Genomic DNA, 13,330 nt, shown 5'->3' with positions numbered 1-13,330 from the left:
TTTCCCCCCCCCCCCCCTCCGCACCGTATAATCTCACCCTACATGAACTCTTTGCAAAAATCTCCCTCAAAAATAAAAAAAATGTTCTAGATTGTAGAAAATTTTAGAAAACTGGAGGATAAAAGCCACGGTTTCTAAAATTTAGATTTTTTTTTAAAGCTAATCCACTTTTTCTCTGTGTGAAAATTTCAGCCGAAGTTCTTATAAATACTTTTCTAGGGAATAGGACATCTCCATGTTTCAGATGATTCTGAGTCATCTGAGCCTAACTTTTTGAGACAAATTTTTTGTTGTCTTGAATAAATTGGAAGATTGTCCAAATTTGGGCCCAAAGATTGTATAATCACTTCCTGAGATAGTACAAAATCTGCAAGTTTCAGATGAGTTCGACTTATTTTTGTGTAATTTTTGGAAACAATTTTTTTTGGTTTACTCACAGGGAATTGAGAATTTTTTTACGAAACTAAAAAGCGTATTCCCGTTTTTTGGGGGATTAATAAATAGTCATGCTTAGATGATTCTGATTTTTTTTGAGACTATTTTTTGAGTTAATCTGGAATGAATGATTAACACAAAATTGCATTGATTTCGCCAAAAATTGGTCCGGTTTCGTTCCTTGAAAATTTTAATTTTGTAGAGACTTCTCCGATGGTCTTTTCTACTATCAAAAGAGCTTCGAAAAACTCTCGCCATTATCGTCGGAAAAGTCAATTTCTTTGATTTTCGACTTTTTGTCGTCTTTTTTGTTGAAATTCTGGGTGTCAGAAGATATGATAAGACATTTTTTGAGTCTTCAATATGTATTATTGGCGAAAATTTCCCGTTCTTTCGATTAAGCATGGTTTAAAGTTGTTCACAGCATCAGAAATGTCCTGAAATTCCGAAAAGAGTTAAAAATTCCGCGTTGTATCACCTTTCTCCATCTGGATTGCAGATTTTTCATTTTTTTTGTGGAACTGACTTTTTGTTTCGGAAAGTATCCAAAAATCACGGTGGGATTCCACTCTATTCTATCTAAACATTATTTCTGGCCTGCTTTTCCTTTTTTGATTCTTTTCATTAATTAAAAATGTTTTTTGTTTTCCACCGACAACTTTTTTTTTACGAAAAAATTGAAAAAAGAAAATTTTACTGGAAAAGTATGTATACGATCCCTGTGCTCGAATTTTTAAAGTCTCCTAATTGTTTTTAAGCAAACCAAAAACTATGTTCCGAAAAATTAGATTCAAATGACCCCGACATTTCTGAAACGTGAAAATTGATTATTCCCTAGGAAAAGTGTTTATACGACTATTTTATCCGCCTTTTCAAAAAATTGAAAAATTCCCCATAAAAAAAATGAAAAAATTGTCTCGAAAAATTGGGCTCAGATGACTCAGAAACATCTGAAACGTGGAGATGTCATATTCCCTGGGAAAGTGTTTATACGACCTTTTGGCACAAATTTAGGGAAAAACCAAACAAAATTTTTTTTAATTGAAAAAAAACGCGTAAAAAAATGAAAAAAATTGTCCCGTAAAATTGGGCTCAAATGACTCATCCGAAACGTAGGGATTTCATATTTTCTGGGAAAGTGTTTATACGACCTTTTGGCCTGAATTTTCAAAATCTTTCAAATTCCATGTAGAAAAATAAAAAAATTGGTTCCGAAAAGATAAGCTCAGATGACTCAGCAACATCTGAAACGTGGAGATTTCATATCCCCTCGAAAAGTGTTTATACGACCTTTTGGCACAAATTTTGAGGAAAACAAAAAAAAATGTTTATACGACCTTTTGGCAGAACTCACGTGAATTGTCCACTTTAGGGGATAATGAATCTGCACGTTTCAGATGATTCTGAATCATCTGAGCCCAACTTTTGAGGACAATTTTTTTTTTTTTTCAAAGGGAATTTGGAAATTTGAAATTGAGCTAAAACGTAGAAAAAAATGTTTCTTCAGGGGATAATGAATCTGCAAGGTTTCAGATGATGCTGAATCGTCTGAGCCCAACATTTTAGATGACGCTGAAGTTAGCAGCCGACTTGGCAGCAGAACAGGGGCGTATCATGATCCCCTGGGGCCCAGTGCACACATGATTCAAAAACCGGGGTAAAAATCAATTATCGACATCGAAAAATGTTCAGACATTACCCCCCTGCATTCATGAAGATTCTTACCCCTCTGGAACCATTACTTGTTGATGTTTGAGGGGTGCAAAAATTGATTTTCCTTGAAGTGAAAGAAAAAAAAATTGTTGGCTCCAAAACACTCAAAACCACCAACAAATTTCCATTGAAAGATATTAGGAAAGACTCCCTCAACCTCCAGAAAAATAATCAAGTCTTTCAGAGTGGTCCAAGGAAGTGCTAGGAGGTGAAAAAATGGAATTTTCGCGTATTTCAGGGGGAAAAAAATCTCCAACTAATAATAAGCAAAACCACCAACAACTGTTGATGGAAAAATACTCAGTGCAACTCCCCCTACCCCCAGAAAAATCATCAAGTCTCTCAGACTGGTCCAAGGGGGTGCTAGGGGGTAGAAAAATGAAATTTTCGCGTTTTTCAGGGGGGAAAAAAAATCTCCGACTCATAATAAGCAAAACCACCAACAACTGTTGATGGGAAAATACTCAGTGCAACTCCCCCTACCCTCAGAAAAATCATCAAGTCTCTCAGACTGGTCCAAGGGGGTGCTAGGGGGTGGAAAAATGAAATTTTCGCGTTTTTCAGGGGGAAAAAAAAATCTCCAACTAATAATAAGCAAAACCACCAACAAATGTTAATGAAAAAATACTCAGTGCAACTCCCCCTACCCCCAGAAAAATCATCAAGTCTCTCAGACTGGTCCAAGGGGGTGCTAGGGGGTAGAAAAATGAAATTTTCGCGTTTACAGGGGGAAAAAAAATCTCCGACTCAAAATAAGCAAAACCACCAACAACTGTTGATGGGAAAATACTCAGTGCAACTCCCCCTACCCCCAGAAAAATCATCAAGTCTCTCACACTGGTCCAAGGGGATGCTAGGGGGTAGAAAAATGAATCTGGGGGTAGGGGGAGTTGCACTATTTTTTCATTAACATTTGTTGGTAGTTTTGCTTGTTATGAGTCGGAAATTTTTTTCCCCCCGACAAACGCGAAAATTTCATTTTTCCACCCCCTAGTACCTTCTTGGACCAATCGGAGAGACTTGATGATTTTCCTGGGGGTTGAATGAGTTGCGCTGAGTATTTTTTCATTAACATTTGTTGGTGGTTTTGCATATTATTAGTCGGAGATTTTTTTTTCCCCCCGAAAAACGCGAAAATTTCATTTTTCTACCCCCTAGCACCCCCTTGGACCAGCCTGAGAGACTTGATGATTTTTCTGGGGGTTGAGGGAGTTGCGCTGAATATTTGCTCATCAATGTTTATTGGTGGTTTTGCTTATTATTAGTTGGAGATTTTTTTTTCCCCCTGAAAAACGCGAAAATTTCATTTTTCCACCCCCTAGCACCCCCTTGGACCAGTCTGAGAGACTTGATAATTTTGCTGAGGGTTGAGGGAGTTGCGCTGAGTATTTTTTCATCAATATTTATTGGTGGTTTTGCGTATTATTAGTCGGAGATTTTTTTTTCGCCCGAGAAACGCGAAAATTTTATTTTTCCACCCCCTAGCACCCCCGTGGACCAGTCTGAGAGACTTGATAATTTTGCTGAGGGTTGAGGGAGTTGCGCTGAGTATTTTTTCATCAATATTTATTGGTGGTTTTGTGTATTATTAGTCGATTTTTTTTTCGCCCGAAAAACGCGAAAATTTAATTTTTTCACCCCCTAGCACCCTCTTGGTCCACTCTGAAAGACTTGATGATTTTTCTGGGGGTAGGGGGAGTTGCACTGAGTATTTTTCCATTAACATTTGTTTGTGGTTTTTTTTATTATGAGTCGGAGAATTTTTTTCCCCCTGAAAAACGCGAAGATTTCATTTCTCCACCCCCTAGCACCCCCTTGGACCAATCTGAAAGGCTTGATCATTTTCCTGGGGGTCGAGGGTGTTTCGTTTAATCTTTTTTTATAACAATGTGCTGGTGGTTCTGGCTATTTATGTTGCAGAAATTTTTTCTTCCACAAAAAAAAGACAAAAATTGAGATTTTCATCTCCCTACCACCCCCTTGGCCTGAACAAAGGGGGCTGATCATATTGTGGAGAATGGGGAGGCTGTTCCAGATCATTTCGGAATTTAGAACTTAAATAGGAACAATTTTCAGTTTTCGTATTAAGGTATGGGGCCCCACAGATCCTTGCTACGGCCCTGAACTTTCGCTGCCAAGTCGGCTGCTAACTTCAGCGTCATCATTTTAGGACAATTTTTTTCCATTTTTTCAAACGTTCAATTCAAAATTCTCAAAATATCTTTCATTTTGAAAATGTGCTAAAGAGGGGAACTTAATCCCTCAATTCGATAGATTCCAGAATATTTTTGCCTTGAAACCATCATTTTTTCATTGATTAATTTCATTTATTTATTTTCTGAAATTAATTGTTTTTTTTTCTAGATTTTAGCCGGATGCAAGTTCTAAACTGCAGATTGCAGAAAGTAGAAAAAAAAATCTTCAATTTACTTTTTTTTTTCTCTGTGTGATTATTCCAATTCCAAATTACAGAAGGGAATTTGGAAATATTAAAGTAAATCATCCCGTATCGTGTTTGAAAATATGCTATTTTATACTCAAATAATTTTCATCAAATTAAAAATTTTTTCTTCTTCAAAAGAATATTCTGGAAAATCGAGCAAGCAAAACGCTTCGATTCCCCAATCTCAAACGTGGCCTCATCGACAGAATCTGATGAACAAGGCGGAGGTTTCGAAACGATGTATCAGCATCGGAACACTTCCGCTTTGGGCATTGAACTCGTGCAACTGACGTGTCCACGGGCACCAGTCGAAAATCCCGGAAGGTGAAGTCAGTCTCGTCCTAGCATCGAAAACGATTATACCAAAGGGCGAACTCCTCAAGATTCGTCGTACTTATTTCCGGAATCAGTTAAAAGTCTTCTACCCGGTGCTTACGCGGATACTTGAGTATCGAAAGTGATAATTGGAGACAACTACGCCCAACTTCGTAGTGTCAAATCCCGCATAGTTAATAAGCAGTGAAATTGCTTTTGTTCGATGAATCGGCTGATGGACTACAAGATTTCCCATTACGAGTAATCAACAAAAGGACTCTTTGGAGATAATTATTATAAACGTTATTGGACTAAGTAACCAAATTCTGTACAAATACAGTGAAACAATTATGGAGTGCATATGTATCATAAATGCGACTCAGTGAACCTACCTCAATTGTGATAGCGAAATCATTTCTGGATTATGTATAATGGTTAGTACGGAATTCCACACATCATAATTATTTTGGCCTTGACTCCAAATTAGTGTAAATTAGGTAAACTCATTAAATTGATCTCTCTCTTGCTCTGCTAAATTCAGTTGTCAAATTCCTAACTGTATTCAAACCTTTGATATCTGTCATTAAATTTTCTTCCATCATCATTTGATTTCTTTTCATTTTCGAGTCTAAACCCAATTATTTCCCATTTGATCAACATAAAAACTGATTTCTGATGGAAGCAGTGACAAAGACGATATGGTAAGTGCAGATGTACCTAGCATTTCAAAGTTGAAAGTATCCACTAAATAAAAATATTATTTTAGTGGCTACGAGGTTGAGTTGTGTTTTGTTTTGTTTATGATACTAAATAAACCCCAATTCACCCGAACCCAACACCCGTCAATTAAGTAATTGGGAAATAACGAATGAATTATTTAGCTAATTGGAAAATCGTCGAAGTCAGATTCCAAATTACCCATGTAATTTGGAGAACTACCATATAAAATTACTTGCCCATTCCAGTAATTCGGTATTGTGAATATTTATTATTCAATAATCTGTAATCTGAGAAAGCAAATTCCCGGTTAGTCGAGTATTCTCCGATGGCATTTCATTAGATTATTTCTATCGCTGATAGTTAGCAGAGGTCATTGAAAATTCCTTCAAATATTTTGGTAATTTGCGATTAGTGCTAATAAAAACTCATGTATTTCTCAATTGATTCAGAAGAATTATAAATTTCAAAGGATTAAGGGTCACTGATATACAACTTGATACTTAATTGTAATCTCCAATTATTTTTCTTAGATTACGAAAGAAAAATGTAATTTAATATTCAGGAACGCCAAATTCTCAATTTTCCCATCCCTGGCGACCGCCATCAAAGCTTTCGCAATGTATAACTATTGATATTGCTAATAATGTAAGAAAAAATGTTAAACTTTCAGTAGCTTTCTATTCCATCAGTTCCAATCAATACAACACGTTTTTAATTTTTTTCACCTTCATAGATCCATAAAACCACCAATATTTCTTCTAATTTATTCACTGAGGCAATTGATAAAAAATAATAATTAGCACCAATTATTCAGAATGAACGCCATGTTTTTATTGATTCGAGAATGAAAGATTAACACGCACAATTTATGTGAAAAAATGTGCCGAACAAATATTTATGTGCGAAGAAAAAAAATAAATTTAATAAAAGATTACACTCACACTATTTGCTTCTTCTGTTCAACCCATCCCTTTTGACCTTTCCATTGTATAACCCTCTCTTGTTTGACCTTACCCCGTTTTAGCCCTCATTTGAAGCTTCTGTTATAAAAAGTATTGAATCATTCGCTCAATCAAACGACAAATGCGATCCAGATGAAATAACGGTCTGACAGGGAACGGGGTATGGTAAACGTGTATTTTTTTTAAGGATTCGGTGTAAAGGTTAACCCTCCTGAACTGGCTCAATGAGCAAAGCGCCACCTTTTCTCGATTTTTTTCTTGTTGCATGCAAAATTATGTATAAAAAAATTGGTAAAAATTACAATGCCTAGTTTAAACCCTCCAGAATGGACTGGTAAGATTCCTAGCCCTTGAAAACCCCATGAATACCATGAAAAATAATAATTTAGGCGAAAGGCGACGCCTCGCCGCCCGGAGCTAGTGGACTCGTGTAGTCGGTTTTTAGCCGCGCTGTTGCCACGCCGTTCGTTTCAGTTCAGACATACTGGGAACGTCAACATCTCTATCACGTGCCGTGTTTGGCGTCTCATAAAAAAAGCGAATTTTTTTTTTAGAGCATAAATGGTGTTTAATTCGAGGAAAATGTGTGCAGTGTAGATTGTTATTCACGTATAGGGCTCCAATGTGGCAACACCGCGCTAACCGTAACACGGGCGGCACGTTGCTCACCGAGCCAGTGGATTTAATTCGGGTGGGCACCGAACGCCAGTTCAGGCGGGTTGAACTTGTCCATTAATTGAACTTATTTATATATTAATCATAGAACAAATTCTTAATCTAGTGGAAAAATGGTCTTATTCTCTTTAGAACTCAATAGAATATTAATCAATTTAATCAAATCCTACGGAAAGTTTCCGTATTTGAGTTACCACTGAATTTTGCTCTTGTGATCACTTTTAGGGGAGAGTAGGGCAATATGGACTTTTTCCATTTTTTAAAAGGTCAATAATTCATTAAACTGTTCAAAACACGGCGTTAGGCTTTTTTTCCTTCTAAAATAGAATTTTCCGTTTTCCTGATGAGGCCAGACTGAGCTTAATTAATGAATATATTGCGTAGTTACAAACATTAAACAATGTCCATGTTGTCCTACCCTCTGCTATGTGATTACTTTCATTCTTTCGAGCAATCGACGGTGCGCCCTTGAGAATTGAGGAAGGGCCATTTTCCTTTCTTTTAACTCCGAGTTATTAAATGATACGGGAAACAAATAGAAACTTCTAGATTGTATAGGAAATTCGCAAAAATTCTTGTTCAATGTACTTACGTTCAAAACTTTACGTTCGGACATTTTTGAAGTTGGTGAAAAGCCAGAGAAAGTAACTATAATGTTGTTCCTCTTTAACGATAAATTTGCAAAATTTTACAAAAAATCAAACAATCAATTTCGTAAAGTTTTGGAAAAAACACGGCCATCGATAATCATCGCCATGATAAAATTCAACTGGATTTTCGAGGTTATGTCCATTTTAGCTTCATGATTTAGCCAAAACAAACATAGACTATGAAGAATAGAGGGAAGGAAGTCAAACTGCATTGGAGGGCCCCATTGAAAATGAGAGGAAAATCAATCGGCGTAGGTGACAAAGAGAGCTCGCCACCGTTTGCGGGAGGTTCGGAGGTAATAAAAAAATCCAACTTGGTATAGCCAGGCAATTCGATGGCGAATCATGACGGAATGTTTTTAGTTCTTTGGTATGCTTTGTTTAAACAAAATTATTTTTTTACCAGCCCCTGTCAACGGGGGGGTGCTAATTTTTTCCAAAAATAAATCAGTCATCGTATGGAAAATTGGATGGCGATCAATTGCAAAAATGACTGAGTCTCAAAATCAAGCTAATTATTCATAAGTGAACATTTCTCAGGGGAAGGAGGTCGTTTATACCAGAGGGATTGTACACTCGTCAACTAAAGTTCGTAACCGAGTTGAAATTGGGTTACGGAAAGCAGTGTTGCACGGAGTATAGGCCAGAAATGAATGGGTGGGTTCGTGCCTTTGTTATTTCAGTTCATGCTTCAGCGATGACGTGGAGTGGGGAAGAAACATGTGAATCGGGCGGATTTTCAATACTCAATTTCGACGACATCAGTGTTAGCCTCAATAATGATAATAAAAAAAGTAAACAATTGGTTTGCTGTGAATGAGAAAATTGCATTTTTTTTACTGCAAGTGAATCTAAAAAAAAGATGAGACGACGAAGGAAAAAATAACAAATTATATTTTGCAAAAAAAAAATCATTGGAAAAAAAAACAAATATAAAATGAACCGCTATTTCGGAGCAGAAAAAAAAGGTAATTTGTCGATTGTAAAATTATCTTGATAATGAGTGATGATAAGTGAAAATGTCGAAAATAATTCCAAATTGGACATTTTTTTAGTTGCAAAAAAGTTCCCCTCAAACTTCCTCTTAAACTCACTCTTTCCGGGGATAAATGCCTCATTAATTTTATTTTATAATTAATTGTAAAGTGTAAAATGAAAATGCTATTTTATTTTACAGGTTCAACGAGACAGAATCTACTGATTGTGAGAAAGACTAAGGATGAATTTAATCCAATAGTGGACTCAATTTCAATGCGATAAATAAATCGAGGTGAGATCGATAACGCCAAATTTTAACCGAAAATTTACAATATATTTTTCTTATCTCTACTCCAATCCAATGTAAGATTTTAGTTGTCAATTTTCACATACATAAAATGACGTTTTTCATTGGAAATTAATTGAAAATTCGAAGACCAGCTAATTTTTAGTTTCTTACTGATTTATTATAAAATTTGTCATCTTCAGCATTCAGACATTGGAAAAAGAAATACTTTTGAATATTTTTGAATTTGGATTCCATTTCTGGCATCAGATCATTCATGAAATTTACCTTTTGTTATTGAAATTGAACATTACTGCAATTAAATTTTTAATAGACGAAAGTATCAGTGTCTCATACTGTCCAAGGAAATATTTACTAATGTTAATTATTTTTTTTACAGGTATGGAGCCGAGTAAGTCGAATGGGAAATTAAATCATGATAGATCGTGGATTGATTCTACTCCGATCATCTCCCCATGTCCTTGCCCATAAGTTCCGAATGTCCACTGACGATTGCCGGTAGAGTCTAGAACCTGGATGCTATAGTTTTTGGCAGTGTCTCGACACACGGTATATGGCAATTACAATGCACCCAAGGAAACGTTCACAATGCATCTAAGGCTTATTTTACTATACGTCTATGGTTTTTACCATGCGTCTATGAATTTTACGATGCGTCCATGGTTTTTATCATACGTCTATGAATTTTACCATGCGTCTATGGTTTTTACGGTGATGTAAGGAAATGTCTAGGGCATATCCCTAGCGGACCCAGTGGAGAGTCCAACTCTCTATTTATTCCACGATTAGAGAGTAAGTAGAGAATGGGTAGAGAGTTGGGGTGACAGGGCAGATTGTCTACTCTCCAATGCTTTGAGAGAGNACAAATATAAAATGAACCGCTATTTCGGAGCAGAAAAAAAAGGTAATTTGTCGATTGTAAAATTATCTTGATAATGAGTGATGATAAGTGAAAATGTCGAAAATAATTCCAAATTGGACATTTTTTTAGTTGCAAAAAAGTTCCCCTCAAACTTCCTCTTAAACTCACTCTTTCCGGGGATAAATGCCTCATTAATTTTATTTTATAATTAATTGTAAAGTGTAAAATGAAAATGCTATTTTATTTTACAGGTTCGACGAGACAGAATCTACTGATTGTGAGAAAGACTAAGGATGAATTTAATCCAATAGTGGACTCAATTTCAATGCGATAAATAAATCGAGGTGAGATCGATAACGCCAAATTTTAACCGAAAATTAACAATATATTTTTCTTATCTCTACTCCAATCCAATGTAAGATTTTAGTTCTCAATTTTCACATACATAAAATGACGTTTTTCATTGGAAATTAATTGAAAATTCGAAGACCAGCTAATTTTTAGTTTCTTACTGATTTATTATAAAATTTGTCATCTTCAGCATTCAGACATTGGAAAAAGAAATACTTTTGAATATTTTTGAATTTGGATTCCATTTCTGGCATCAGATCATTCATGAAATTTACCTTTTGTTATTGAAATTGAACATTACTGCAATTAAATTTTTAATAGACGAAAGTATCAGTGTCTCATACTGTCCAAGGAAATATTTACTAATGTTAATTATTTTTTTTACAGGTATGGAGCCGAGTAAGTCGAATGGGAAATTAAATCATGATAGATCGTGGATTGATTCTACTCCGATCATCTCCCCATGTCCTTGCCCATAAGTTCCGAATGTCCACTGACGATTGCCGGTAGAGTCTAGAACCTGGATGCTATAGTTTTTGGCAGTGTCTCGACACACGGTATATGGCAATTACAATGCACCCAAGGAAACGTTCACAATGCATCTAAGGCTTATTTTACTATACGTCTATGGTTTTTACCATGCGTCTATGAATTTTACGATGCGTCCATGGTTTTTATCATACGTCTATGAATTTTACCATGCGTCTATGGTTTTTACGGTGATGTAAGGAAATGTCTAGGGCATATCCCTAGCGGACCCAGTGGAGAGTCCAACTCTCTATTTATTCCACGATTAGAGAGTAAGTAGAGAATGGGTAGAGAGTTGGGGTGACAGGGCAGATTGTCTACTCTCCAATGCTTTGAGAGAGTAGATAGCTGAGGCGAGGGATATGCTGACCCTTATTAACTATGGCCCTTGAGAAATTTGACCCTATAACCGACTGACCCTTGTACTTGGGACCTGTTTGAACTCCCGGAGCTCAAACTTTTGGACCCTGGAATGTTTTCAGCTGAAAATACTCTGATTTGATCTTTGTGACCCTTATAATTTCATATTCCAGACCCTTAAATTGGGACTCTCAATGATTCTGACCCTTGAAAATATTGAAAAGTGCATCTTTTGACGCTTAAACCTTCAGACCCTTAGACTAGTCGTACCATCTACTCTCTACTCTTGTAGAGAGTAGATAGCTGGGATCGGATGCGTGGTGGGGACTACTTTCTACTCGTCTAGAGAGTAGATAGTTGGCGCCAGGTGCTTGGTGGAGGCATTCAGACCCTTATAATTTTAGACCCTTATCGTTGCTTATGGGCCTTGAAACTTGAATCTCAATGGTGCTGACCCTTGAAAATGATAAAAGTTAAATTTTTGACCGTTAATATTTCTGACCCTTGGACTAGCCGTACTATCTACTATCTACTGTTCTAGAGAGCAGATAGTTGAGAGCGGATGCGTGGAGGGGGCTACTCTCTACTCTCTATGCGTCTAGAGAGTAGATAGTTGACGGTAGGTGCGAGGTGGGGGCATTCAGACCCTTATTTTCTTTAGACCCTCATCATTCCTCATGACCCTAAAAATTTGAACCTAAATGGTGCAGACCCTTGAACATGTATAGAGTGAAATTTTAGACTCTTAAAATATCTGACCCTTAGACTAGTCGTACTATCTACTCTCTACTGTTGTAGAGAGTAGATAGTTGGGATTGGATGCGTGGTGGGGGCTACTCTCTTCTCATCTAGAGAGTAGATAGTTGGCGGTAGGTGCTTGGTGGGGGCATTCAGACCCTTATTTTTGAGACCCTTATCATTTCTCATGACCCGTGAAACTTGACCCTCAATAATGCTGATCCTTGAAAATGATAACAGTTAAATTTGTAACCCTTAATATTTCTGACCCTTAGACTAGCCGTACTATATACTCTCTACTGTTGTAGAGAGTAGATAGTTGGGATCGGATGCGTGGTGGGGGCCACTCTCTACTCTCTACGCATCTAGAGAGTAGATATTTGGCGGGAGGTGCGAGGTGGGGACATTCAGACCCTTATTTTTTAGACCCTTATCGTTCTTCATGACCCTAACAATTTGACCCTAANTGGATGCGTGGTGGGCGCTACTCTCTTCTCATCTAGAGAGTAGATAGTTGGCGGTAGGTGCTTGGTGGGGGCATTCAGACCCTTATTTTTGAGACCCTTATCATTTCTCATGACCCGTGAAACTTGACCCTCAATAATGCTGATCCTTGAAAATGATAACAGTTAAATTTGTAACCCTTAATATTTCTGACCCTTAGACTAGCCGTACTATATACTCTCTACTGTTGTAGAGAGTAGATAGTTGGGATCGGATGCGTGGTGGGGGCCACTCTCTACTCTCTACGCATCTAGAGAGTAGATATTTGGCGGGAGGTGCGAGGTGGGGACATTCAGACCCTTATTTTTTAGACCCTTATCGTTCTTCATGACCCTAACAATTTGACCCTAAATGGTGCTGACCCTTGAACATGTTTAGAGCGAAATTTTAGACTTAAAATTTCTGACCCTTAGACTAGTCGTACTATCTACTCTCTACAACAGTAGATAGTAGATAGTACGGCTAGTCTAAGGGTCAGAAATATTAAGGGTCAAAAATTTAACTTTTATCATTTTCAAAGGTCAGCACCATTGAGGTTCAAGTTTCAAGGCCTATAAGCAACGATAAGGGTCTAAAATTATAAGGGTCTGAATGCCTCCACCAAGCACCCGGCGCCAACTATCTACTCTCTAGACCAGTAGAGAGTAGAGAGTAGCCCTCACCACGCATCCGATCCATACTATCTACTCTCTACAACAGTAGAGTAGATAGTGCGACTAGTCTAAGGGTCAAAAGTTGCACTTTTCAATATTTTCAAGGGTCAGAATAATTGAGAGTCCCAATTTAAGG

At 37.0% G+C, this 13,330-nt stretch overlaps 1 protein-coding gene and 1 long non-coding RNA gene across 2 annotated transcripts in view; one reads left to right on the top strand and one right to left on the bottom strand.

Annotated features, from left to right (window-relative positions):
- Positions 1 to 8,086, bottom strand: part of LOC107039897 (splicing factor YJU2) — a 74,319-nt gene extending 66,233 nt beyond the window's left edge. Inside the window, exon 1 of the mRNA XM_015259762.1 lies at positions 7,856 to 8,086. Within this exon, the coding sequence (XP_015115248.1) occupies positions 7,856 to 7,879 (24 nt within the window). The 5' untranslated portion in view covers positions 7,880 to 8,086. The remainder of the gene's footprint in view (positions 1 to 7,855) is intronic.
- A 687-nt stretch (positions 8,087 to 8,773) lies between these two features.
- On the top strand, positions 8,774 to 9,682 carry LOC107039898. Its single transcript, XR_001460981.1, has 3 exons — positions 8,774 to 8,881; positions 9,091 to 9,183; positions 9,578 to 9,682. It is a non-coding gene; the product is annotated as an uncharacterized LOC107039898 (long non-coding RNA).
- The last annotated feature ends 3,648 nt before the right edge of the window (positions 9,683 to 13,330 follow it).

The sequence above is a fragment of the Diachasma alloeum genome, unplaced genomic scaffold, assembly GCF_001412515.2.
Source record: "Diachasma alloeum isolate Michigan unplaced genomic scaffold, Dall2.0 Dall_scaffold_00310, whole genome shotgun sequence".
Classification (NCBI taxonomy): Eukaryota; Metazoa; Arthropoda; class Insecta; order Hymenoptera; family Braconidae; genus Diachasma; species Diachasma alloeum.
The sequence above is the reverse complement of the archived record's forward strand: the minus strand, read 5'-3'. Positions and strand labels throughout refer to the sequence as shown.